The 27,844-nt window shown below is 44.0% G+C and overlaps 1 protein-coding gene across 2 annotated transcripts in view; it reads left to right on the forward strand.

The window, feature by feature from the left end:
- ATP8B1 (ATPase phospholipid transporting 8B1) overlaps positions 1-27,844 on the forward strand; it is a 122,675-nt gene that overhangs the window by 65,695 nt on the left and 29,136 nt on the right. For both annotated transcript variants that reach the window (XM_072822254.1, XM_072822243.1), the window contains exons 3-14: positions 10,507-10,604; positions 12,304-12,417; positions 14,376-14,474; positions 14,572-14,633; positions 17,630-17,702; positions 17,807-17,877; positions 19,892-19,974; positions 20,095-20,253; positions 20,419-20,507; positions 22,667-22,857; positions 25,195-25,403; positions 27,677-27,720. In XM_072822254.1, the coding sequence (XP_072678355.1) occupies positions 10,507-10,604; positions 12,304-12,417; positions 14,376-14,474; positions 14,572-14,633; positions 17,630-17,702; positions 17,807-17,877; positions 19,892-19,974; positions 20,095-20,253; positions 20,419-20,507; positions 22,667-22,857; positions 25,195-25,403; positions 27,677-27,720 (1,292 nt within the window). The remainder of the gene's footprint in view (positions 1-10,506; positions 10,605-12,303; positions 12,418-14,375; positions 14,475-14,571; positions 14,634-17,629; positions 17,703-17,806; positions 17,878-19,891; positions 19,975-20,094; positions 20,254-20,418; positions 20,508-22,666; positions 22,858-25,194; positions 25,404-27,676; positions 27,721-27,844) is intronic.

A 27,844-nucleotide genomic window follows, 5' to 3' on the forward strand; every position in this document is an offset into this window, starting at 1 on the left:
GATCACGATCGATGTCAGGGGGTTGACGTTCATAAATCCCATTAGATCTGAGGGTCAAGAGAAGTAACTGCTGGCTTGGGCGTCCCCGTGGATATTCCAGGGATCTATTGCTGCATGAAAACCTCCCCAACTTATTGGCATAAAATCATCATCATGTTCACAGATGACTCAGGAATTTAGACAGGACATGGCAGGAGTGGTTTGTTTCTGCCCTAGGATGTCTAGGCCCTCAGCTGTGAAGACCTGAGGTGATTTAAACCACTGGGGCCTGGAATCCTCTGGAAGCTGCTTCACTCATATCTGGCACCTTTGGGTAACTCAAAGATGCAATTGGGTCCATAGATGGAAGCATCTCTGCATGGCTTGGGCTTCTGCCCGCATGGCACTGGGCTGCCATGGGAGTGTCCTACGGGGTGGGGTGGGGTCTGAAGAACTAGCATCCCGAAAGATCAAGATCAGAGCAGGAGCTGGCTGCAGAATTGAGGCAGCATCACTTGTACTCAGCATCCCTTGGTTACAAGAGTCACTGAAGCTGATTCAAGGGAGGGGAAATTAGATGCCATTTGTTGATGAGGGGTAAGAAGGTCACATTGCAGGTTGGGAGATACTCTTGCAGCCACCTTTGGAAAGTGCTTTCTGCCTCCGTGGATAACGGAGCCTTTTGTAGGGATGATATAAGGCGGGGGGGGGGGGGGGGGGGGGGAGAGGGTTGACCTTTGGAGGTCGAAGAGAGAGGGTTGTTGTTTTGAACCTCACTAGTTAGGGGTATCGGTAGGACAGCCACTTGTGTTGCTGGCTACCTGGCAGTTGAAAAAAATTAAAAATAAAAAATATATATAGTAAGAAATGACCTGGAATAGAGCCTCTTCTTTGTTGCCGGGAAATGGTAGCATTTCAGATTCTTAACCACGAGGTCATAGCTAGCACTGAGCTGCAGTCCCCAGGCTGCCATCCCAGTGAGAGGCGTTGGTTGACCTCTGGGTTTTGCTGCACCCATGTAAGTGGCATGTTCTTAGGGAGAGGGTGACAACAGGTAATGGCTTTAGGAGAGGAGTCTCTCCAGTGTGTACTCGCCACCCCTTCCATAAGGGCACATACCCCCCCACACGGCACAGCTGTCCCCCAGCACCTGGGCTCCTCGCCCACACACCTGCCTGGTTTCATACCTTCTTGCGCTTGAGCTTAGCAAAGACATGTGACCACTGTGTATGAGAACTAATTCTGCTTCTACAGCTTTGAAATTGGAGCCAATTCACACAGAGGCACCAATGTCATTTATCTTTCTCTCTCTCTCTCTCTCTCTCTCTCTCTTTCTCTTTCTTTTAAAGTAAGCTCTAGGTCCAACATGGATCTTGAACTTATAACCCTGAGATCCAAGAGTCACATGTTCTACCGACTGAGCCAGCCAAGTGCTCCCAAACTGCATTTCTTTAAAACTCTTCTCCAACTCAGACTTCTGTTGTTCAAAATTCCATTCTGGGGTGAAATGATCAACGGTTGGCAGTGTTCAAAATGGAATGTTCGATTCATCAAGGACATATATGGAGGAAGTTGTCCTTGCGCGGCGTGATTTTGGATTGGGTGTGGCGTCAACAAAACGAGGTCAGCTGGCTACCTGATGAAAGTGCTATCTTCCAAGAAGAATCTGGAATTAAGGATGTGGATTTCTAGAGCATCCATAAATTAATTTTTACCTGGGGTCAAAAAACAGATTAGCTCATTGAGATATGTAAGTCATAGGAAATCCATGAAACATGCTGGGGAGCTGTAGTTTCCACTCGAGTGGATTTTGACTTTTTGACACATACTCCATGTGGAAATTCCACTTTGTGGCTACTTACTTTTTGTGTCTAGGAAGCTGTGGGCTGCCTTCTACCACTTGAGCTTTATGAATACCCCAGGTGCTGTCAGCTTGTAAAATGAACAACGTGTGGGGCTGTTTCTGGCTGAGTGAGTTGTGATGGGGGAGGAGGTGATGAGACTGTGTTATCTCAGTTTATAGAATTGCTTTTGAGTAATGTCATTTATGACTGAACGTCCAGCAAGAAGCTCTTGGTCATAGAGACCTACGTGGTGGTGGTTTTTCTTAGTGCCAGTTTGAAACCTGATTCTCTAAAGTCGGTTTTTTATGCTCGATGTTCCCTTAGGAAGACACTTGCACCGACTGGGGCTTCTGGACCCTGCTGTCCCAAGAGAATCTTGTGGGGCGCTATTAAACTCCATAGGTGCCTGGGCTCAGTCCTTGGAGATGCTGATAGGGTAGGTCTAAGAGTGAGACAAGGGGGGGTCGATCCATATTTTAAAATGAATTCTGGGGCGCCTGGTTGGCTCAGGCCATTAAGCGTCAGACTTCAGCTCATGATCTTGGGGTTCTGGGATGGAGCCCCCTGTCGGGTTCCCTGCTCAGTGGGGAGTCTGCTTCTCTCCCCTAGCGCTTGTGCTCTCTCTCTCTCAAATAAATAAATCTTTTTAAAAAATAAGGTGAATCCCACCAGGTTCAGCCTTACGTGAGGACAATCGTCTGACTCCTCTACTGCACCTGCTCCTCAGAGTGAGGTCTCTCAGCCAGCCTCACCTGGTGCTAATTAAATGCAGAGCCCTGGGCTCCTCCCAAACCAGCCAGTCAGAATCTGGTAACAAGGTGATGAGCACGCACATGAGGTCTGGGAATAATGGTTCTCTGAGGGAGAGAGACATTTATTTCTGAAGACCGTCCAAAACCCGAAGTCCTGCCTTGCTCAAACCCTGGGCCGTGTTGCTTCAGGGGTAAGGGAGGGCTCTGGGGAGGGCTTGTCCCCCTCGGGCAGGTTGGAGGCAGGAAAAGGCTGAGAGCAAACGCTGCCCTTGAGCAGTAGACGGCAACTTTGCCTGCAAATGAGGATCACTTGGGACCTTCACTGGACTCCGCCCAGACTAAAGTAGAAATCCCTGGAGCTGGAATCCTGAGCATCGGGGGCCATAAAAGCCCCTCTTGGGGATTCCAGTAATGTTGGAAGCAACTCGTCTCACAGTCCAGGTGCATAGGAATCCATCTGGGATCTTGTTAAGATGCCATTCTGGTGCCACGGGGCTGGGATTCTGTGTTTCTAACTGGGTGTTTGGTGATGCAGCTTGTCCACACTCTGTGTAGCAAGTGCCAAGAACAAGGGGCAACGTTGCGTGTATGTGTTTTCATAAGCAAGCAGCAGCATTTGGCTTTTTGCTTTGCTTTCATTCTATCCATTTTTGAGTTCTTTTTGGAGGGGGGAGGGCGATGGGGTAGACTAAGGGAGCAACAGAGCTGAATGCTACCAACGCCACACAAACAGGCAGATGGACGTGATGGGTTGTTGACGCCAACCTCCTGCCTGCCCGTAGTTAGTGCCTTTCTCCTCTTCTCGAGAGCTGTTCAAACTGTCCCTGCTCCTCTGAGGGCGCCCACTTGCAGCCACCTCATCTCCACACACTGAGACACTCCAGGCTGTGCAAACCCTCACTCATCCTTCTGTGCCCCTCACCTGGGACGAGGAGCCTGGCCAGCCACCTCCTGCACCCCAGCCTCCTGCACTCCAGCCATCACCGCTCTCTTCCTCTGTTCCTCCTCCTTCAGGCTCTCTGTCCTGAAACCACCCCCCAGTGAGCCCAGCCCCCCTTTAGTTTCTTATGCAGAAGAAAATTCTCTTATTTCTAGAAGGCTACCAGCGGGACTCTGATCACCAAATCACTGGGCACCTTTTGTCCCTGCTTACCTGGCACAGCTCTGCTTGCTGTGGCTCATGGAGCTCTCACTTTGTAACACGAGTTCTCCTGATTCCTCCTTGTAGTCTCTTTCCTGGATTCCTCCTACTTAAATATCTACTCTTAGCTCTGTTTCCTCCACCTCATTTCCTACGTGGTCCATTCCCGCTCCTGGTTTCAACCCACATCTGCACGTCCAGCACCTTGTGATCTGTATCTCTCTGCCCTCAACTTCCATCTGGAGTCCAGATCTGTTTCTGTGGCTCTCGGATGGTCCTTCCCCCCACACATTCTAGAGGTATCTTCAGCTCACCAGTCCCCCCAGCTAGACTTCTACCTCTGTATCCTCTAGCTCGTCCATGGCACCTCTGTCCACCCAGTCACCCAAGCTGGCATCCCGGGGTCACCTTTCTCTCATTTTGATTTCGTTTTGATTTCTCATTCTTTCTGGCCCACATTCAGACAGTTGTCCTTCAGTTGTTCTTGAATCTGGCTTCAGTTCAGTTGTTCTTGAATCTGGCTTCTCTCCCTTTTCAGTCCCTTAGGTCTGGCTCAGGCTCATATCTACTCTCCCTTTGATGCTTGCAGTGGTCTTCTGGCCTCCGATGTGTTCCCTTCATATCCATCCTGCTCCCTGCTGCGAGTGTGACCGGGGCAAACTATGATCCCTCCGTGCCACTCCTGTCCTGAAGCCCTGTGGCTTGGCTGGGCGTCAGAACCCATGACCCCATAGACTTCTGTCTTTTCCTATGTTGTTCTCACTTGATTTATTCCCACCTGTCATCCCACTGCCTTTAGAAAAAAAAAATTTTTTTTAAGATTTTATTTGTTCAGGATCCCTGGGTGGCTCAGCGGTTTGGTGCCTGCCTTTGGCCCAGGGTGCGATCCTGGAGTCCCAGGATCAAGTCCCACATCAGACTCCTGGCATGGAGCCTGCTTCTCCCTCCTCCTGTGTTTCTGCCTCTCTCTCTCTCTCTCTCTCTCTCTCTCTCTATCATGAATGAATGAATAAATCTTAAAAAAAAAGATTTTATTTATTCATGAGAGACACAGAGAGAGGGGCAGAGACATAGTTAAAGGGAGAAGCAGGCTCCATGCCCGGAGCCCGATATGGGACTTGATCCCAGGACTCCGGGATCACGCCCTGAGCCAAAGTCAGATGCTCAACCCCTGTGCCACCCAGGCGTCCCTAGAAAAATATTTTTAAAAATAGTAAATAGATGGGAATCCCTGGGTGGCTCAGCAGTTAAGCGCCTTTCGCCCTGGGCGTGATCCTGGAGAACCCGGATCAAGTCCCACGGCAGGCTCCCTACATGGAGCCTGCTTCTCTCTCTGCCTCTCTCTCTCTTTCTCTCTCTGTATCTCTCATGAATAAATAAATAAAATCTTAAAAATAAATAAAATAAAATAAAATAAAATAAAATAGTAAATAGAATTGTGTAATGACCGTAAGAAAATCAAGCAACTTACACATTGGCTTTATATGTAAACCTATAGAGGGAAGGAATTGAATTGTAAGCATGTTGTTTTAGAAGGTGATACATACCTATAGGTCTAGTTCTAGGAGGGGACAGTGAAGATGAAGTCTCCTTCCTTGCCCTCTTTGTCCTTCAGCCGTGCGGTGTCCTTTCCCAGAAAGAAACTAATGTCAGTGTTTCAAACATCCTTCTGGAGATATACACACACTTATATGTGAAAAGAATACTTATAAATGCACATCCTTAAAAAAAACAAAAAAAACAAATGCACATCCTTGTATACCTACAGATACATAAACATAACCTGTGCCAGCACGTGAATTTGCATGCATCCCTATTTTGCATTACTTCTGTGTGTCCCGTAGCTGAAAGCACAGTAACGACAACACCTGCTTTGGCCCCTTAGTGTAGTTTGGAGATCTTTAGGAGTACACGGACAGCTGCTTTCTTCTTCTTCTTCCTTCTTCCTTCTTCTTCTTCCTTCTTCTTCTTCTTCTTTCTTCTTCTTTTGTTTATATGAAAGAGAACATGAACAGGGGGAGGGGCGGAGGCAGAGGGAGAAGCAGACTCCCTGCTGAGCAGGGAGCCCAACGCAGGGCTGGATCCCTGGACCCCGAGATCATGACCTGAGCTGAAATCAGACTCTTAACCTACTGAGCCACCCAGACGCCCCAGCTGCCTTATTCTTTTTTGCAGACTGGATAGACTTATTGTGTAGATGTTTAACCAGCTGCTTGTGGTGGCATTTGGGTTGTTTCTGATCTTCCTGATAACAGGGCTGCACTGCATAACGCTGAGACATGTCATTTATCCTGTGTCTGAATATATCCGTGGGGGGCAAATTCCTAGAAGTGGGATTGCCGCGTCAGCTAGTGCATGTGTGTGTGTGTGCATGTGTTTGTGTTAAAATCGACAGATGTACTCTTTACCGTCCACAGAGACCATGTAAGAGGGCCTGACTCTCCATTCTCTTTTCAAACCAGTGTGTCATCAGAATCTTTCCTCTTTGCCAGTATTTTGTCATTATATGCTAAAAATAGTTTTAGCATTATATGCTAAAAATAATCTCCCCGAAGAACTGCACTTTTTTTTAAGAACTTGAGTATTGTTTCACATATTTAGCCATTTGAACTTCCCTTTGTATAAAATGTCTCTTCGTGTCCTTTACTCATTTCTCTCTTCTGTGGTTTGTTGGTTTTTCTTTTTGATGTTCAACTTTTGATCTTTTTGCTCTGCTGGATTGTTGTAGTTCATACCAACCTGTGTAGCTGTTTGGTTGTTGGCATGTTTGTCAGCAAGAATTCAGAACTGGCTGTAAGGATGAGAGGGGCCAGGGGAAGCTTACTTTCTTTTCCAGATGGCAGTGATCAAAGGTTTGGGTGACAGTGGGAGCACTCTGAACATCATGTAACAATGTTTAGATGTATTGAATACACATTTACCAAATTTGGGGATGATTTGGGGCCATATCTAGCTGATGTCAAATACGTATCTGGACATATGCACTGATGGTTTTATGCAACGCTGTTAGTTGATTTCTTCATAGCTTTTTACCAAAGGGTCATATGTGCATTTTTTGCTGGTAAATTTATTATTTCTTCTCTTTTCTTAGTATTTTCATTCTAGAAAATGGGACAAGAGATCTTCTTTTTCTGTAAATTAGCCTACTGGTCCAAATGTCTAGTAAAGTTTTCTGTTCCAAGTGAGTAATTAGTAAATGTTTGATCAGAAAGACAAATATTTCCAAGTGCTGTTTTGCTGCCCATCCTAAAGGCATGTGCTTTAGCACAGCATTTCTCAAACCATGTTAGTAGGTGTTCCATGATTTTTTAAAAATGTGCCTGTGGTCACATTAATTTTGAAAAGCCTGAATTAAATAAAATTAAATAAATTTCTTCTCAGAGCCTTTAATATACCAGTAGTCCTTTGAATGTCCAAAAGAGGGATGCAGTACTACATGCTGTGTTTTACAAATGTATTTGACCACAGAACACTGTTTTCACTTTTTTTAATGGTCTCTGCTTGAAATATTCCTCAAGCAATTAGCATGACACTTAGAGGAGAATCAGAAGACATCAATTGGTTTGGCCTCTGATTTATCTGAATTATGCCAAACAAGGAACCTTGTTGGAAATGGGGTTATTGATTATTTGACTGCAATCAGATTTCTAAAATTAACTAGAAAATTCCTGTGGTTAAGGTCAGCATGTTGCAGATAAAGACATACTGGATACTCTCTCCAGCCTCCCCACTGTGTTATCACAGTGCAAAATTGAGAGACCAAGGTCATTTCCGGTAGACCCTTCCCTGCCCCTGCTTGAGGTCAGGTACCACTTTCTGTCGGAGGCATCTACATCCACGTGGGCTGGGGATGAGATGTAGCGCGGGACAGACAGAGGAACCACTGGCTGGGGGACTTAATTATGAGGGAAATTTCAAGCAAACCGAGGTTCCCTGGAGGTGAGGGAGGTGGAGGGATGGGGTCACTGGGTATGGACATTAAGGAGGGCACGTGATGTAATGAGCGCTGGGTGTTGTATGCGACTAATGAGTCACTAAATTCTACCCCTGAAACTAATAATACACTACATGGTAACTAAATTGAATTTTTAAAAAAGATTTTATTTACTCATGAGACACACACAGAGAGAGAAGCAGAGACACAACAGGCAGAGGGAGAAGTAGGCTTCCCCCGGGAGCCCCATATGGGACTTGATCCCAGGATCCGATGATCACGCCCTGAGCCGATGGCCAGTGCGCAACCACTGAGCCACCCAGGCACCCCAACTAAATTGAATTTAAGTAAAAAAATTGAAACAAAAAAGAGCCACAGTGGGAACCAAAGAATCCAGCTCATGAACTAACCAGGCAACTTATTTTTTTCCTCTCGAGTTTTTCTGAGATTCATATTTTTATCCCTTCCCCTTGGCCTTTTCTTGTTTCTTGAGGAGTCCTGTCTATTTTCCTTCTCAGGATTCTTGAATTTTAGAACAGCAGCTCAGTGAAGTTCTGGAATACTGGTAGCAGGAGGTGTGTCACAAATCATCTGCGAGCTGAAGTAAACCATTAAAAGCACGTATATTTTCAAATGACCATAACATAGAAAGGATTTGAGATTACCCTATAAGATATCCTTTTTAACCTACTTTTATTTAGACCTCCTATGTGAGTGGGAAGGAAATGTTCTGATTGGGTGCAGTATACTCTGATTGTGTAACAGGTAATGCACATCGCAACAGTGCTTATGAGTTGTCTTATAGTTCCATTTAATTTAATTTCTCCCATTTGATAAATTTGCACCTCAGCTAGTAAGAGGCTGGGAGCAGTTCTATTTGTAATGACACAATCATTATGATGACCCAATGAATGGCAGCCAAAACGATGCAAGAGGAATTTTCAGTAATAGGATTGTGTTTTTTTAAAAAGTAACAAGGTTAGTTATTTGCATTCTTCATTAGTTCACACTTGTCCCTTTTGCAGTATTATCTGTACTTCCTATGAGGGAAAGGTCTAGAAAATGAATCATTTAAAAAAATGAAATACAGTATTTTCAAAAGTATGTCTTTATTTTGATATTGTATAAGATGGATAACTTCAGAACTCTTTACTTGTAAATGTTCTTTAATATGTTCCCATCTCCAGAAATAGTTGAGTCCCATCAGTTATTAATATCCCTCCCTTACCAGGTGGCAGGGGAGAGAGGGGCCTATCAAAACCGTGTTTACCCATTCATGTAAATCCTACAAAGGAAGTTCATCCGGTGTGCACATGCAAACACGAGTCTGTGGAGAACCTGATGCCAAAGAGGTGCTTCCTGAACTTTCCTTCCTAATTGATGATATCCTTGTCTTGAGCCTTCATAGCAGCAGCATGCTTATGCCTTCCTGTTACAAAACCAAGCACAGCCTGATACTTGGCTTCCACCTTTCCTGATGGAAAGGTCAACCCTATGCTCATAAGCAACCCTCCCACATCAGCTCATGGGGAGACTTCTCAGGACGGTTTGGAGCATTGGTCACAAAAGAAGACCCAGTCAGTAAAGCGAAGTGGACAGAGAAACTGGATTACTTGGCATGAGGCCTTATACATAGTAAACACTGAACAAATGTCAGCTATTGAGCTATATAGCATCATGGGACAGAAGAACCCCAAGGAGAATCAGGTTAGAAAGAGTTAGTACTGGGCGGTCGGGGGTGGCTAGGCAGAAGGGTTTCATGAGGCACCTACTGCGTGAGAAATGGTCCCCCCAGCAGTAGAGATGCTGTGGACTTTCTCAAGTTCCCTGGAATTTGGACATGTCGATTGAATGGACGAGTCCACTCAGTCCTAAGTGCATAAGGTAAGTCCGTGTGCGCTGATCTGTGATCAGGACCCAAAAGTGCTGAATTAGCTGGTGGTGGCCTTTTTCTTTGATTTACCCATTCACTAAATATTTAATGGGTTATAGACTTTACAAACCAAGTAGATGAGTTTGAAAACAATAACTTGATTTAATTTAGCTGTGACCTTCCTGGGCTCTGGCATTTTGCTTGGGTCCTGTTTAACCGAGGATTACTCTTTTAGAACTCCCATGTTCTGTGAATAGTTGGCCAAATTATGACATGTCCATGAGTTGACAAGGGTTGCTGTAACCAAGTGTCACAAACTGGATGGCTTCAACAGCAGAAACTTATTATCTCACAGATCTGGAGCCTAGAAGTCTGCAGTCAAGGTGTAGGCAGGGGGGTGCCTGGGTGGCTCAGTTGGTTGAGTGTCTAACCCTTGGTTTTGGCTCAGGTCATGATCTCAGGGTTGTGGGATCGAGCCCAGTGTTGGGCTTTGTGCTTAGTGCTAAGCCAGCTTGAGATTCTCTCCCTCTCCCTCCTTTTCTGTCCCTCCACTCAAGCTCTTTTTCTTTCCCTCTCTAAAATAAATAAATAAAATCTTAAAAAAAAAAAAAATGTGTGGGCAAGGTTGGTTCCTATGGAGGCTGTAAGGGAAGGAAGGGTCTGTTCCAGACCTCACCCGTTGGCTTCTAGGTGGCCATGTTTCCCCTGTGACTTTGTCTCGTCTTCCCATTATGCGTATCTGTGTGCAAATTTACTTTGTTTTAGAAAGTCATCAGTCATACTGGGTTGGGGGCCACTCTAATGACCTCACATTAACTTGATCACATCTGCAAGAACCCGGTTTCCAAATAAGAACATATTCCATGGCACGGAGCGGGAGTTCGGACTTTAACAGATGAACCCAGGAAGGATGCAATTCAGCCCATAACCATATATTGCTAATTTTCTGCTTGACAGTCTTTTTTCTCTTTCTTTTTTAAAAGATTGTACGTGGCAAGTCAAAGCTAATGATCGAAGCTTCCACGAACAGCCTCACTTTATGAACACTAAGTTCTTTTGTATTAAGGAGAGCAAGTATGCGGTAAGTTGCTTTTAACTTTTTTTCTTTTAAAGATTTTTAATTTATTTATTCATAAGAGACACAGAGAGAGAGAGAGAGAGAGAGGCAGAGACACAGGCAGAGGGAGAAGCAGGCTCCTGCAGGGAGCCTGATGTGGGACTCGATCCCGGGTCTCCAGGATCACTCCCTGGACTGAAGGCGGTGCTAAGCCGCTAAGCCACCCGGGCTGCCCTTTTTTTAATTTTCTAAATCATCTTTAGCAAAAGCCAGTTTTTTTCTGGTAGCCTTTATGCTTACCAGCTTCATGAGACCCCCTCCCCACGTTCCAGATAATCCCTGGCCTGGGCCTTTGATAATCATTGTCAGTTCTATAGAATATCGTTTTTATTCATCACATTAGTTTTCATGAAGGGGGTGGCTTGACACAGACCCAAACAAAATTACATAGATTGGAATTGTCCCTATGTATGCACAGAGCTCTCTTAATGTTTTATATAAGAATTTATAATAATGTCACAGAAGCCTTATGTTTGAAAGTGATAAGAATTTGAAAGGAGGGGACGCCTAGGTGGCCCAGTGGTTGAGCATCTGCATGAGGCTTCCTGCAGGGCCTGCTTCTCCCTCTGCCTGTGTCTCTGCCTCTCTCTGTGTGTCTCTAGTGAATAAATAAATAAAATCTTAAACAAAAAAAAAAAAAAAAAGAATTTGAAAGGAGTCTTAATACCTCTCTCCCCCTTCTCTGCCTATGATAGATTTAGAGACTTTGAAGATATTTTTACCTCAAAAATCCTTATTACCTTTAGAATATTGTGTGAGAAATGGTCCCTGTCAAGTGTGTGCTTGCATGTCATAATGTATCTCTTAGTTGGCTAGGACAACTACAGCAGAGCCGCAAATGGGCTGGTCTAAGCCAACAGAAATTCATTCTCTTACATTTTAGGGGCCAGAAGTCCAAAATCAAGGTGTCAGAAGGGTTAGTTCCTTCTGGAGGGCCTGAGGGCGGGTCTGTTCCAAGCTTCTCCCCCAGCTTCTGGAGGTTGCTGACAGTCCTTGGTGTTCCTTGGCTTGTAGATGCGTCCCTCCAGTCCCTGGCTACATCTTCACATGGCCTTGTCCCTATGGGTTTCTGTGTCTGTGTCCAGTTGTCCTCCTCTTCTAAGGACAGCAGTCATTGGATCCAGGGCCCCTATTAATCCAGTGTGACTTCACTGTAACTCACTTACCTCTGCAAAGACCCCATTCCCAAAGAAGATGGCAGTCCTGGGATTAGGCCCCAGGATTACGATTTGACCATATCTTTGGGGGCACACAATGCAACACTTTACACAGCAGCCTCCATCCCTCTTTAAGTAAAAGGATCCTCCTCTTCCAGCTTTGCGGTCCGTGTTGACATCTCTCTTTGCCCCATTTTCTAAGAGGCCCCGAGGAGTCAAGGAATCTGCCAGCAGCATCCACTGGGTCACAGCCAAATTTGCCACAGAGACCTTTTGAGGGGAAATGTCTGGTTCTTGTTACTGTCTCTGTCCTAAGCCTCTAAGGAGTCATGGAGGCCTGGTTAGAATTAAAAGCATAAAGGAAATCTTAGTGTCTTTCTGGCCGATGTCCCTGTGTCACTGTAGGCCATCAGGCTTTAGGGATTTTTGCAGGTGTGTATGCACTGGGATAAATGTGTGACCTCACGTAGAATGACTTTGCTTTTTTCTTTTTCTTTTTCCAACAGAATAATGCAATTAAAACATACAAGTATAATGCATTTTCCTTTCTACCAATGAATTTGTTTGAACAGTTTAAGAGAGCAGCCAATTTCTATTTCCTGATCCTTCTTATCTTACAGGTAATGCCCTTTGATATCTTAAATCTGTTTTGAATTATGATGACTCAGTAACATTGAAGTCGTGGACATGTGTAATCTTGCAAGTTGTTATATTAACCTCAGGGGTCTGCAAGTAAGGGAATAATGCCTCGTACAGAACCAGCTCCCTGGTGTTAAACGAACAGGGAAAGGAAGCAAACGGAAATAGTTTAATTCTATATTTTTTAAAAATTCTACTTCATCCTGGTGTGAATGTTAGAACTGGTTTCCCTGAAATGAATACAATTAAAACCTTCACTTTAGAATTATTTGTTCCTTAAAGTTCTATTTTTTATGTGTGTGCTTGCCCTTGGTTTTTTATTCAGATGCTTGATTTCCTCAAGAATGTTATTTATTTGTATTAATATTTTGTTCGTAGTTCCTCAATTAATTATTTTTGCAAACTGTTTTTTTTTGTGGGCAAAAGGCCTAATCTTTTCCTGAGTCTTTTTCTCAATCGTGGCAAAGGATTCACTTATCTGGAGAGTGTTAATTTCACCTTTCTAGAAACTGCTGTTATAATCAAAGGAACTCTACACCCTCTGGGTACCAGAGTATCAGCCTTTAGCACCTGATGTGCAGGCTACAAAGGATAGCATAGCCACTTGGTTTTATCAGATTCTTTGCATCAAGCATTGGATTTGGAAAACAGTCTCATCTGCTGGGATTTCCTCAGGAAGGCTTCGTGAAGCTAAGAGCCTGAGTGTGTCCAGGTGGGGGTCGGGGATGCAGGGAGTGAGAGGAAGCGTGAGGGAGACATGGATACCGAACAGATTTAGTAGAATATGAAATCCACTGGCTTGATAGTATAGGATGGTCCTCTTATCAAGAGGGGCCTTTGAAACAGGCCTGTATAGACACAAACACTAAAAATGGAAGGTGAAAATTAAATAAATAAATAAATAAATAAATAAATAAATAAATAAATAAATAAATAAATAAATAAATAATTGAAGATGCTGCTATGTGATAAGTGAGCTATTTTCCTTCCTTCCTTCTAGCAAGGAAAATGCGATGTTACTCGCATCGATAACAATGTGGCAAATGATCTTTCTCTCTCCCAACCAACACCCAGTCCTCTTAAGATAGAGCAATTTAAATTAGAATAATAGGTATAACCTTAGATGGCCATGTGCTTGCCTTGTTACTTCCTTGAATTCTTGTACTCTGTGTTGGAAGGGCTGTCCTAGCCTCTGTTTTGCAGAGAAACTGAGGCCTGGTAAGGTATGGAACTTGCTCAAAATCCCAAAGCCCTAAGTGAGAGAGCAGGACAGGATTTGGGTCCAGGAGCTTCACTGCAAAAAGCCTATCATTTTAACCACTACATTATATGGCCTGACGATCCTTAGGATGATCACAAGAGAGCTTTACTAAACTTACATCCCAGTATTTTGTTCCAACTTGAAGCCTATCTTAATGGGGTGAGTGGGGGGCAAGGCTTCCTGAGGGGGCCAGCCTCTTTCTGGGCTGGATCAATAGTGAGGACCCCCAGAGATGCCCCGTGCAATCACTAGCTTTCACTACCTACTGCTGCCCTCACCTCCATCCTGAGACCCTCCGAGACCCCAGTCTGAGCCACCAGCAGTGGCGAGCCTGCCATACGCACGCCCCCTGAAAGGTAAAGGGCTGCTTGCTCCAGCTGCCTACACTGCCCACCCTCCTGTGAATTATGGTTTTCACAAGAAGTTTAGAGCTATTCTCTTTCAGCCTCCTCGATTTCCAGTTAAGGCCACAATGAAACAAATCTAAGGAGCAACCCCCCTCTGGGGTCTGTTCCAGGAGGCCAGAAGCCAGAGAGGGAGGCAAGAAGGGGGTCGGCTGGAGGCTCAGATGCCTTTCCTGCAGGCTCTGCGGGATGTAGTCTTGGCTGATGGTGGAGGTTGGGATCCGCAGGAATGTGTAGATCCTGGGCCCACGTGTCTACCTTGTGTGTCTTCCAGGCAATCCCTCAAATCTCGACCCTGGCTTGGTACACCACCCTGTTTCCCTTGCTCGTGGTGCTGGGCATCACGGCCATGAAGGACCTGGTGGACGATGTGGTAAGGATTTCTCGTGCAACTGTCTCCTCTCTGCGGTGGCGTGAATACCTTCTATTTTGAGATTATTAAAATAACCTTTCTCCTTCTCTCTTCTAAGGCTCGCCATAAAATGGATAATGAAATCAATAACAGGACGTGTGAAGTCATTAAGGATGGCAGGTACTGTGCCTGCCTTAATTTGCAACTGGGTTACAAGGACAGAATGGATAACCATGTCTAGAAACATGCTTAGGGATCACCACTCCAAACTTACAGGTGTCAGCACACCAGCCATTTCGCTGTAAGGGTCTCTCTTCATTCCCCAAGACTCGGTCCCCTCCTGGTGACCCAGAGGCTATAGCCAAATCGGATTGCATTGGATTGAGCGTGGTTGCCCACTGGGCCCTGTGGTGTCAGCATTCTTGTGTTTTTTGTTTTTTGTTTTTTTTTAAGATTCTATTTGCTATTTATTTGAAAGAGCACACAAGTGGGAGCGGGGGAGTAGGGGCAGAGGGAGAGGGACGAGAGGACTTCCGCTGGGCAGGGAGTCTGATGTGGGGCTTGATCCCAGGACTCCGGAATCCTGACTTGAGCCAAAGGCAGACACTTAACTCACTGAGCCACCGCGGCACCCCAGCACTGCTGTTTGCACGGCTCCTTCAGCCTGGAGCCTCCTACCTTTGCTGTTCCCAGATTTGTGTGTTCAGGACTTTGCTCAAACATTTGACACCTTTCCTGATTCTCCAGCTCAGGTGACCGCTCCCTTCACTGCACTTTCAGAGCATTTTTGCTTTCCTCTTTCTTATTATGGTGGGACTTTTATTAGAATTATTGGTGTCTGTGTCTCATGTTCTGTCCTGAACTGGAAGTTTCTCAAGGAGACCGTCCTAATGGTATTTGGTTAGGTTTTTTTTGTTGTTGTTGTTTGAGTTTTGTTTTTTGGTCCGACAGAGCCTCCAACACACAGAAAGTGCTCAACAAATGTTAAATAAACATTGTCAACTGTGACCAGCATGACAACTCACAGAGCAGTAATGAGTGGTTTTTTGAGCAAGCGCCTAGAGGGAGAACCACAAAGTCAAGTGCTAAAAATAGTGACTAAGAAAATGCCAAATCACTATGATGTACACCTGAAGCTGTAGGAGATTTTCTATCAGTTCTACTTCACTAAAAAAGAAAGAAAAAAAATAGTGTGAGGGCCTAATACAAAGACTTCTTCTGTGTCAACCCTGAGAAAAATAAGGTGATTTATAGGCATAGTTCTACTGTGTCTAATTTGCATATAGACTATGTCAATCTATAAATCTGTTTGGATGGCTTTGTTTCCTTTCCAAACAAATGGATTCTGTTCTGAAGGTTACCTTTCAACAAATCATTCAGAATTTTTGTAATGAGAGTGGTAAGATTCACAGCCAGCCTGCACAACTCTGGCAATAGCTCACAACCTGGCTAACTCACTCATAAAGAGTAGCTCTGAGTGGCCTTGAATGTGGGGGTCAGGGACGCCTGGGTGGCTCAGTGGTTGAGCGTCTGCCTTTGGCTCAGGGCGTGATCCTGGAGACCCGGGATCGAGTCCCACGTCGGGCTTCTTACATGGAGCCTGCTTCTCCCTCTGCCTGTGTCTCTGCCTCTCTCTCTTTCTGTGTTTCTCATGAATAAATAAATAAAATCTTAAAAAAAAAAAAAAAAGAATGTGGGGGTCAGGATGCATATCTGATAGAGCAATGGCCCCAGCTCCCGCTGGAGTGGAGTCAAGCCTGTGTGGGCACTTGGGGGGAAACAGTAGGACCTCCAAGGGGAAACCAGATGTCATAGTGGAAGGGCCCAACAGAATTGCCTCTAATACCCCAAAGAGCTGTGGCGAGGTTCTTAACTTGTTCATTTATAATTTGACACTCACATGCAAATTCCAATTTACAGGTTTACAGATACTGAAATGTAAACCAACTGCAATTTCATTTATTGAAAGATGAGCCAAGTTTTTTTAAATCCTAAAGAATTGTGTCTTCAATTCTAATAAAATTGGTGAAATTGATGCGTAGGCATATATCTAAAATGTATTTTAAATGGAAAAAAAAACAACCCCAAAATATATTTTCAACTCCAGGTCTCTTTTATCCATAAAGTAATGGGAGGACAAACATGGTAATTGGATATCTGCCTCCAAAAACGGTTAAGTCTATTAGTTGTGACAGATTCATGCTATTAGGGATTATCTTTTCTATGTATGAAAATCTTTAAAACAGACTATGTATTTTAAAACTTTTTAAGATGTTTATTTGTTAGACATTTAAATGGGTATTTCCTAGGAAATTTAAGCCTGAAAACAGTCATCTTTTTATTTAATCTTGCATTTTATCAGTGTCCTTATTGGACTTATAAAAGTGCTACACACTCCTTGGAAAGGTTTGTTACACAGTAGGGAGGAGCCATGCTCTAAAATGCCAGTGGGGGGGATCCCTGGGTGGCTCAGTGGTTTGGCGCCTGCCTTCGGCCCAGGGCGTGATCCTGGAGTCCTGGGATCGAGTCCTGCATCAGGCTCTCTGCATGGAGCCTGCTTCTCCCTCTGCCTGTGTCTCTGCCTCTCTCTCTCTCTCTGTCTCTGTCTCTCTCTCTCTGTCTCTCATGAATAAATAAATAAAATCTTAATAAAATAAAATAAAATAAAATAAAACAAAATAAAATAAAATAATAAAATAAAATAAAATAAAATGCCAGGAGGATCCCAGGTGGCCTGTGGGGGAACAAGAATGCATTCCTACCTTCAGACCACCTGGGACCTGCATCCTGAGCAGGTGAGGGATAACCCAGAAGAGAGAACAGGAGAGGTAGGAGCAGAGTCCGTGAGTAAAAACAAAGGAGCAATCTGCTATCTCCTTGCCACACAATTTAAGTAGCTCAAGCCTCCGTTACATGATGTAGGCTGGAAGCACACGTCAAAGTGGTCACCGTTTCCTTTCGAGAACCACCACCACCACTTCCTTTAGAGAACCGCGATTCACATGACCACTTAATGTGCTTTCATCATTCAATGGCTGAACTTTTAGGAAACCTCTTCTTTGTGATATCCACGTTTTCCCCAGAATTGCTGGCTTCTAGAAAGAAGAATCCCCAATTGTTTGCCAGTCAGTTTAAGAAAGCCAATAAATAAACCATCATTGTTTTCAATATTTTAGATTCAAAGTTACCAAGTGGAAAGAGATTCAAGTTGGAGATATCATTCGTCTGAAAAAAAATGATTTTATTCCAGTAAGTGAATAAGCCCTGCATTCCTCACCCCGTGTCCTCCCTGCCGCCCTGGCGGTCAGTTTGCCTTGGAGATCTCTGTTATTGGTGTGTTTTGTTTTGTACAGGCTGACATCCTGCTACTGTCCAGCTCTGAGCCTAACAGCCTCTGCTATGTCGAAACAGCTGAACTGGATGGGTAAGTGGGTCTTCGCTGGGCCTGTTTTAAGACTGACCTCGGAGGGCACAGTCATTCCATTGAAAATTGCATCTGAAAAGGAGCTCTGAGATCTGGCCTTGCCCCCAGCATTTGCGGGCTGTCTAATGGTGTTCCTAGCAGACCAGCCTCTCTTTTTTTCTCCTTTTTTTTTTTTTTTTTAAGATTTATTTATTTATTCATGAGAGACACAGATTGAGAGAGAGAGAGAGAGGCAGAGACACAGGCAGAGGGAGAAGCAGGCTCCATGCCAGGAGCCCGATGTGGGACTCGATCCTGGAACTCTGGGATCACGACCTGGGCCGAAGGCAGGCGCCCAACTGCTGAGCCACCCAGGCGTCTCTTCTTTTTTTTTTTTAAAGATTTATTTTTTTAATTTCATCTGTAAGTGGGGCTCTCAAACCTGCCCTTCCTTGCACTTTGAGGGAAGGTAAAATGATCGATGCCTGAGCCCTTTGTAAATAGCTGAGCAGTGTCCAGACACATACAAGTGACTATCAATTTAATCTATTTCAGAAAAAACTGTTTTTTTTAAAGTATTTGTCAACAGACCATTTTGAATTTTCCCTGTGTTGGCTTTGTTACTATGCTACCACTTAAAGAGAAGAATGTTCTCCTTCTGGCTATTTTTGAATGCATTTATTGGGTGCCTACGATGTTTCATTAGCATTATGTATTAGCTACCTTAATCTTTTCAGCGACCTTATGAGACTAGTATTATTGGTACCTTGTCATTACCCATGAGGGAAATGAGACCCAAAGAGGTGACATAGCCTGTCGAGGGTCACACAGGAAGTGGCAGGGTTCGGACACTGCTCCCCTGTGCTGGCTCTCCAGGCTGGTGTCTGCATTTCTCCCCTGAGCTGTGAACGCCTTTCCTCATACCCTACAAGTACATAATTTCTTTACGGAGAGCTGAAATCAGCTCAGGGAAACTAGGTCTGCTCTATAAATGAGTCCGTTGGTCAATCTTACGTATAAAACTGCCATTATTCCCATGAGTGAGAGATTCTGAAGCTTTCCAAAGGTAGCAAAGGTAGCAAAACATACCTGTCAGAAAAGCAGAATGGGAAGGTTGAAGGCCACAGATCAACTTCTGGATATATGGGAACCCCAGAGTCAGTGTTTGTCAACCCACAAAAGGACGTCCATCATGTGAGGGCAGCACTGCCATCCAGAACCCAAATGCCCAGCCTGACATTCCTCATTCCAGAGCATGCACCTTCCTTGCTCTGTGGGGGGAAATGCCAAGTATTGGGGGGTAAGGTTCCCACCTCCTTTCCTAGGTAGAATTATCATTCAGAGATACAGGATCCAGTTATTCACTCTGGAAAATAATAGGTTGACAGAGTCCAAACACTTTTGAAAACAAGTATGTCTTGTAGAATCATCTTAGTGTGATTAAATATTAGAAGCTAAGTTTTGTTTTTGTTTTTGTTTTTTTTGAAAAAAGATTTTCTTTCTCTATTTTAGAAAGAGAGAACACGAGCAGGGGGAGGGGAAAGTCAGAGGAGAGAGAGAATCTCAAGTAAGACTCTGCACTGAGCATGGAGCCCAACGCAAGGCTCGATCCCAGGACCCAGAGATCATGACATGAGCGGAAATCAAGAGTCCGACACTCAACAGACTGAGCCACCCAGGAGCTCCTAGGAGCTAAGTTTTTAAATAGCAGTTTGATAGTTTAGGCTGGTGGTGAAAGCTAAGTTAGTAAGAAAGAGGATAGGAAGCTTGTAGATGTCTCTGTCCCAACCATACTGGCCCACAAAAACAAATGGCGAAGGGGACCAACATTTCCCAAGTTAGAAGGTTTTCTGTAGCTTGAGAAATAACCTCACTAAACCCAAAGTTCCAAGGCAAACAGTTTGAAAATCGGAAAAGCTAATGAGTTAGCTTTGGCTTCTAGGTATACGTAATGTTACTTGGTACAATTTTCCTTCTATTCCTTCTCAAGCTCCAAGATTTGTTCATTTAATTCTTTTTTTCCCTCTCCCTTTAGAGAAACCAATCTAAAGTTCAAAATGGCGCTTGAAATCACACACCAGTATCTCCAAAGAGAAAATGCATTGACAACATTTGATGGTTTGTGCAAACACGTCTTACTTTGTTTTAATTTTTAGTTGCCCAACTCTGTCCCAATTAATTATAACCAGAAAAATCTTTCATATGTGAATCCTTATGTGAATCAAATTTTTTTCAAAGGTTTTATTGAATGTGAAGAACCCAATAATCGACTAGATAAGTTTACAGGAACATTATTTTGGAGAAACACAAGTTTTCCTCTGGATGCCGATAAAATTTTGTTACGTGGCTGTGTAATTAGGAACACTGACTTCTGCCATGGGATGGTCATTTTTGCAGGTAATTTCAGAGTTTCTTGGGAAATCGATCTGATATTTTAAGATTTAAAGGAGGGGATTGCTCCTCTGTTCATTCTCCATCAAAGCAAAAGAAAGAGTAATTTTATTGACATTACCCTGAATTGATTTTCCCAACTACTAATAATATTGAATTTTCTACTTTTAGGTGCTGACACTAAAATAATGAAGAATAGTGGGAAAACCAGATTTAAAAGAACTAAAATTGATTACTTGATGAACTACATGGTTTATACGGTACTTGTTTTCTATTTCAGTAGATAAGTGACTAGACTGCCATCTTTTGCTGTAATTTTTTGTATGCTTTTCTTATGCAGAGAAATCTAACCTCTCCAAGCCAAGTAGAAGAATGCATGAGGTGTTCCAAGGCTGGATGGGAAAGAGAGGACTCTCTTACTTTTTCTCAGAAATCCATATTTCTAATAGGAGAATCCTTTTCGGGATGGAAATTCCAGTTATAGGGGCCCCTGGGTGGTTGAGTATTTTGTTAACTGGAGTGACCAGTTGGAAAACCAGGGAGCCTGAGATAAGTTAGTGGGGCTGGACTCCAAGAGTCAATGTAGGGTTGATTTTATTGCTATTAGTTTCCCAAAAGCATAGTTCTCTTAAAAACAAACTCCCCCCCACCCCGCCCACACACACATGATGTATATACCGTATAAGTCTACATATAAGGCAAGGCTCCATAGAAGGTGTGTTGAGGGTGCCCAAGACCACCCCCAGGTTTGGTGATTCACTAGGACTCATAGAATAGAGCATCTAGTTGCCCTCATAGCAATGACTTAATGTAACTTATTACAAAGTAAGATTAGCAAAGGCAAATGGCCCATGAAGCAGAGTCTGGAGGAAGCTAGGTGCAAACTTCCAAGAGTCCTCTCCCGGTAGGGTCACACAGCGAGACACACTTAATTCCCTTAGCAACAATTTGTGACAGCCCATGTGAAACATTGTTTATTATCAGGGAAGCTCATTAGAGACTCTGTGCCTGTGGTTTTATTGGGATGTGGTCACTTAGGCACCACCTGCCAGGCATGTAACCAAAATTCCAGATTCTCTGAAGGAATGCAGGTGGTCGGCATAAACCATATTGTTTTATACAGTTCAGCATAAGGAATAAGGAAACACATCCAAAACCTACATTCCCAGATGCCATCCAAAGGCCAACTTGCAAGCAGGTCTTTTAAGGATAGCATCTCAGGCCTGGTACCAAATATTAAGCAGTCTTCCGATTTCTCAATGAGAATTATTTTTTTCCCCAAGTTTAATTTGAATACATAAACTTTTAGGGACTTCTAATAGAATACTTTACATATGCATATTTAAATTCATATAAAAATAATATATTAATTTAAGAATTCTTTTTTCTCTGATCCCACATTTCATGAAAACTTTATTTGAACTTTTCACATGCATCTTCCATGTCATTGTCCAGGTTATGGCCAAAGTACTCACCACGAATCTGTCTCTCCTTCTGAGCCTCATGGTTTTGAGATATAGCACTTCTGGAATCTGTGTTTAGAAATTTATTTTCCTTTTTTTTTTTTTTTTTTGGTGTGTGTTTAGAAATTTAAATCTGCCCTATTTCTACCCACAAATATCAAATACCACAAGACAGTGGACTTTCTATCTCCTAAGTGTATCCTCATCATTTCCATAACAAAATACTTACTGTGCCCACTTCTTAAGTGATTTTAAACCTGAAATGAAATTTCTTTTAATTAATTAATTGATTAATTAATGACACAGAGAGAGAGCATGAGTGGTGGGGAAGGGCAGAGAGAGAGGGAGAAGCAGACTGTCCGCTGAGCAGGGAGCCCAATGCAAGGCTCAATCCCAGGACCCAGAGATCATGACCTGAGCTGAAGGCAGACGCTTGAGCTACTGAGCCACCCAGGTGCCCCAAACTTTAAGTGATGATTAAACCTTCAAGAATAATTACCCAAATCTGGGTGAAATTCCCTTAGCTTCTCTTTTAAAAACTTATTTCCGTCAAATATTTTCTATAAGCATCCCAAGTCAGCATTGTTTGAAACTATTTCATGCTAACCTGCCCTAAACAGTATATTATTCAAAGTAAAAGCCATTGATCGAATGCCTTGTAATATGAGGTTGTTTAAGAATTTGAATATAAGACACCACCTTCTCTTTTGAACTATAGTTTGGGGAACAAAACTGCACCTCCCTGTGTTACATAGGATGAATCAGTCAATGGTGGAACACAAAGAGGCTCTCAAAGCATCTCAATGGCACTTTCTTTCCTTTAAACGTGTTGTTTTTGCAGACTACTGAATTATCATCAGTATGCGAAATATTGAGGAAGGTTAATTAGCACCTGTGGCATTCTGCGGGTCGGCAATCTGCCTTCCGAATCCATTTAAAACTTTCATGTCTTCTAGATCTTTGTTGTTCTCATCCTGGTGTCTGCGGGTCTTGCCATCGGTCATGCTTACTGGGAAGCTCAAATTGGCAATAATTCTTGGTACCTCTACGATGGAGAAGACTATACACCCTCCTACCGTGGATTCCTAAATTTCTGGGGCTACATCATTATTCTAAACACCATGGTGCCCATCTCTCTCTATGTCAGGTAAGGCTGTCCTCTCTTTGGCCTTCTGTTTTAAGAATGTAGTACATTTTCTCAACTTCACACCTTTATTTCTATCAATAATTGTTGGCCTTGGAGGCCATAAGGAACAGGTAAGAAAATAACATTCATTTCAGGACTGAGGAGTAATATAGGGGAAGGAACTTAACATTGGAGTGTCTGCTCGGTGCCGGGCACAGCACCTTGTACCTTGACCACTCTGCAGATGAGACTCCCAGAGTCCAGAAGTCACTCCCTTGGTAAGATTCCTTCTCAGTGGACTTCAAATCCCAAGCTTCAGAACGGGCCTTGGGAGGTGGTGGAGATTTCAAACGTCATGGGAAAACTTAGTTCTTTTCCTTTTCAGAAGCCTTTTCAACCTCTTAGCTGGCTCTTCCTTATTACCACCTGGCATATCCATCGCTTGTAAAATGCTTCCTGGCCACTGCTTTCCACGGGGCACACCCCTACCCCTGCCCTCATTCAGCCTCCCGAAATGTTCTGTTTCTTATCTCAGGCTCAACCACGATAGAGGAGTCAGAGTTCTAGCCCTGACAAATGGTTATCACCTTGCTTGGTGAGATTCCTTCTTCACTTTTTTCTTTCCTTAATACCAAAGTTTGCTGTCATTCACCGGTTGGATGTTAGACAACTGGAAGGGGCATTGTGCCTTGGAATATACTCAGCAGCCAAAGTCTACTCTGAGTTCCAATTAAGTAACAGCCCAGAGACCCACAGGATCACATACACTTCTGTAATTAGAAGCACTTGTTTTATTTTAATTTTATTACATGTGCATTTGTTTTATTTTTAATTTGATTACAGGTCATTACTGTTGTTCTTTCACCATGAAGGGGAGCCCTGGGGAGCCATGTGTTTGCAGTCACTTAAAAAAAACAACAAAAAACTGAGATGAGTTTTACCTTTGTTGGGGGAGCTGCTGAACAGATTATTTTGTTTAAAACCGTATATTGTAAAGTAAGCTACATATGTTGTTTTTAGTTTTAAAAGTCATGTCATGTGACTAATATGATTTCCTTATTTTTCTTGGAAATCAAGGTCCTTCTAGAGCGTAAGTTGGATCAGGTCATTCTGCTTTGTTTTCTACCCTGCGGTAGCTTTCCGTTTTAGAATAAACTCATTATTGAGGCCACACTATGAGGCACGAGGCCCAGTGTGGTCTGGTGTTCTCCCCCTCCTCCACCCGTAACCTCCTCCTCGTCCTTAGGCTCCCTTGATTCTCCTCAGTATGGTACCAATACCTGCCACAGGGCCTTTGCACTTGCTCTTGTCTCTGCCTAGGACGTTCTTCCCTCCTATCTACATAATTGCTCTTTCATTTCCTTCAGGCCTCTGCTTGAACATCACCTCATCACGCTGGCCTTTCCTGATGCGCTCCATTTTATTTTATTTTATTTTTTATTTTTATTTTTTTTGACACACTCCATTTTAAATGTCACTTCCGTTCCCTATCGGTCTCCATCTTCCCTTACCCTGCTTTGATTTTCCGCAGGGAATTTTCACCACATAATATATTTACAAGTTTATTTATTTGTCCTCATTAGATCATAACCTAATGGGGGTAGAGATTTTGTCTCTTTTGTTTATCGATGTGTCCTCTTTACCTAGAATAGTGTCTGTACACAGTAGGCCCTCAGGAAATATTTGTAGGGTGACAGAGGGAGTTGTTTTTCCATCTCTTTAATTTATTATAAAGACATCTTTTGCCCTTTTAACGTTTGCTGGATATGTAAACAGCTTCCTTATAACTGAGATATATTTAATCCCTTAGAATTTTAAAATTGAGATGATTCTTTTAGACTATCTTATTTGGGACATTCTTTAACCTTCTAAGAATTTAGGGAAAGAAAAGACTATGCTTTCTCACAGTGTGGAATTGCAATGTAGGAGTTATTTGCCAAAAGCCCTAGAGCCTACTTTGTGAGTACACAGGGTCTGTAACTTAGTGGACCCTCACCAGTTAGAGGGCAACATTCCAGTTGTCCCTGGGGATGATGGGAATGAGAGAAGAGGGAATAGGGACCACCACAAAGTCACCATGTCACAGTCCCACAGGGCTATGTGCTGAGCGTGGGGCACTGTGGCCAGATGTACACAGGAGTGAATAGGAAATCACATTAAACAAGGTGCATTGACCCTGAGCTGGAGAAAGAGGGGTCTGGTCAGGAGAACCCAGAGGCTGGGCACATGGGCCGCTGCACAGCTTGTCTCTTAGCAGATAAGCAGCTCGATTCTGTGCACGCAGGTGAAGACAAAGCCTGCCACCTGCCTGTCGTATCTGAGCGCCAACCAGAGTAATCCTTTGTCCTGTCTTCCTAGTGTGGAAGTGATCCGTCTTGGACAGAGTTACTTCATAAACTGGGACCTGCAGATGTACTATCCTGACAAGGACACGCCTGCCAAGGCGAGAACCACCACACTGAATGAGCAGCTGGGGCAGATCCATTACATTTTCTCTGATAAGACAGGGACACTCACACAAAACATCATGACGTTTAAGAAGTGCTGCATCAATGGGCAGATATATGGTGAGTGGAAGCCGTTGCTTGGTCCCAGGGAATGTGTGAGCAGGGCCTGCCTTCCCAGGATTGCTGGTCCCTTCCCCATGAACAACCCTGGTGGCCGAGTTCTGAAGTGGCTTTGCTGGTGGCATCGGGAACACGTGCACAGGAGAGGTCAGCTGTCAGAGATAGGCACACATTCCTCAAAAAATTAAACATAAAGTCACCGTGTGATCTAACAGTTCTGCTTCTTGGGGTAAACCCAAAAGAACCTGAAGCAGGGCCTGGGAGAGGTAGTTGCACGGGTACGTTCATGCCAGAGGTGTTCACAATAGCTCAAGTGTGGAAGTAGCCCAAGGGTCAGTTGGGGGAGGAGTAGAGAATGAAATGTGGAGGCGCATACACGGGAATATTATTCAGTCTTGAAAAGGAAAAGGTTCCGATACACGCTACTCTGTGGATGAGCCTGGAGGACGCTATGCTCAGTGAAGTGAGCCAGTCACAAAAGGACACGTATAGTATGATTCCATTTGGATGAGGTAGAACAGTCAGATTTACAGAGACAGGAAGTAGGATGGGTGATGCCAGGGGCTGGAGGGCAGGGAGGATGGGAAGTTACTGTTTGATGGGTGCAGAGTTACCAGATGAAGGAGCTCTAGGTGGCAGTGGTGATGCTGCGTAGCAGTGTGACTGTATTCCATGTCATCAAACTGTGTACATTGTAAGAATGGTTGAGGTGGGGGTGGGGGTGTCTGGGCGGCTCAGTCTGTTGAGTGTCTGCCTTCGGCTCAGGTCATGATCCCAGGGCCCTGGGATGGAGCCCCAGGTCGTGCTCCCTGCTCAGCTGGGGGAGCCTGCTTCTCCCTCTGCCCCTCCCCCTGCTCCTGCTTTCACGTGGGCACTCTGTCCCCCTCTCTCTCAAATAAATAAATAAAATATTTTTGAAAGATCTTTAAAAAAAAATTTTATGTTATATGTATCTCCCCATAATTATTTTGAAAAAGTTGATTTCCATTTTAATATTCTGAAACATGCTGTATTATTTATAAAAATATTAAGTCTAATACTATATTCAGTTAGAATGCTCTAACTTTTAAATAAAGACTTGATATGATTTTGGGGGGGTTTTATGATTTTATTTATTTATTTGAGAGAGAGCACAAGTGGGGGGATGAGCAGAGGGAGACGGATAAGCTGAGTGTGGAGCCCAGTGTGGGGGCTCCATCCCACCACCCCAAGATCATGGCCCAAGCCAAAATCAAGAGTCGGAATCAGGGTCCTGGGTGGCTCAGTTGGTTAAGTGGCTGACTCTTGGTTTCAGCTCAGGTCATGATCTCAGGGTCCTGGGACTGAGCCCTGTGTCGGGCTCCGCGCTCAACAGAGAGCCTGCTGGAGAAGTCTCTGTCTCAGTCTCTCTCTCCCTCTGCCCCCTCCCCTGCTCCTCATGTATGGGTGCTCGCTCGCTCTCCCCCAAATATCTAAGCACATCTAAAAAAAAGAGAGATGTTTAACTGAGCAAGCTACCCAGGTGCCCCACTTAGTACAATTTTTAAAAAGAGCTATGAGAACACTGAGTGCTTTTTCCTAATGTGAAAACTATACTGCAAATGTGTTTTCACATAAGGAGCATCTCAGACATGAGGCACCCTGAGGACAGTGGTGGGGCACCGAGGGTGAAGGAAGTGCTTCTCATGTACATGGCAGCAGTCCCCTTCCAGCTGGGGGGTAAGGAAAGCACTTCAAAAGGCATGAGTCTGGCCCCAGAGAAGGATGTAGCACAGAAGGACAGAGGCACCGCAGTACTTGAACCTCTAGACCAGGGGGTCAGCAAACCTCTTCTGTCAAGAGCCAGATAGAAAGCATTGGAGCCTTTGCAGGCCATATATTGTTTGCATATATTGTTTGCATCAGATTTTCTTCTTTGTTCTGTTTTGTTTTGTTTTCACAACTCTTGAAAAACATGAACATCATTCTTCTAAACTTTTTTTTTTTTCTAAGATTTTATTTATTCATTCATGAGAGACACAGAGAGAGAGAGAGAGGCAGAGACACAGGCAGAGGGAGAAGCAGGCTCCATGCAGGGAACCCGACGTGGGACTCAATCCCGGGTCTCCAAGATCACGCCCTGGGCTGAAGGCAGGCGCTCAACCACTGAGCCCCCCCCCAGGGATCCCCCAACATCATTCTAAACTTGAAGGCTGTTCAGAAACAGGCTGAGACCGATAGAACCAAAGCAAGGTGAGGAGGGACCTCTGTACACAGAAGGAGACGCAATTGATTTTGTCCTGTTTGTTTCTCAGGAGACCATCGAGATGCTTCTCAAAACAACCACAGCAAAATAGAGGTGAGTCGTTTCATTTAAGGAAGCGTTTGGGGGTGTGTAGGAGTTGCCCCAGAAAATGGGGGCTTCAAACAACAGAGATGCATTCTCTCACAGCTCTGGAGGCCAGAGGTCTGAAATCCAGCTG

Source organism: Canis lupus, chromosome 1 (genome assembly GCF_048164855.1).
Source record: "Canis lupus baileyi chromosome 1, mCanLup2.hap1, whole genome shotgun sequence".
NCBI lineage: Eukaryota > Metazoa > Chordata > Mammalia > Carnivora > Canidae > Canis > Canis lupus.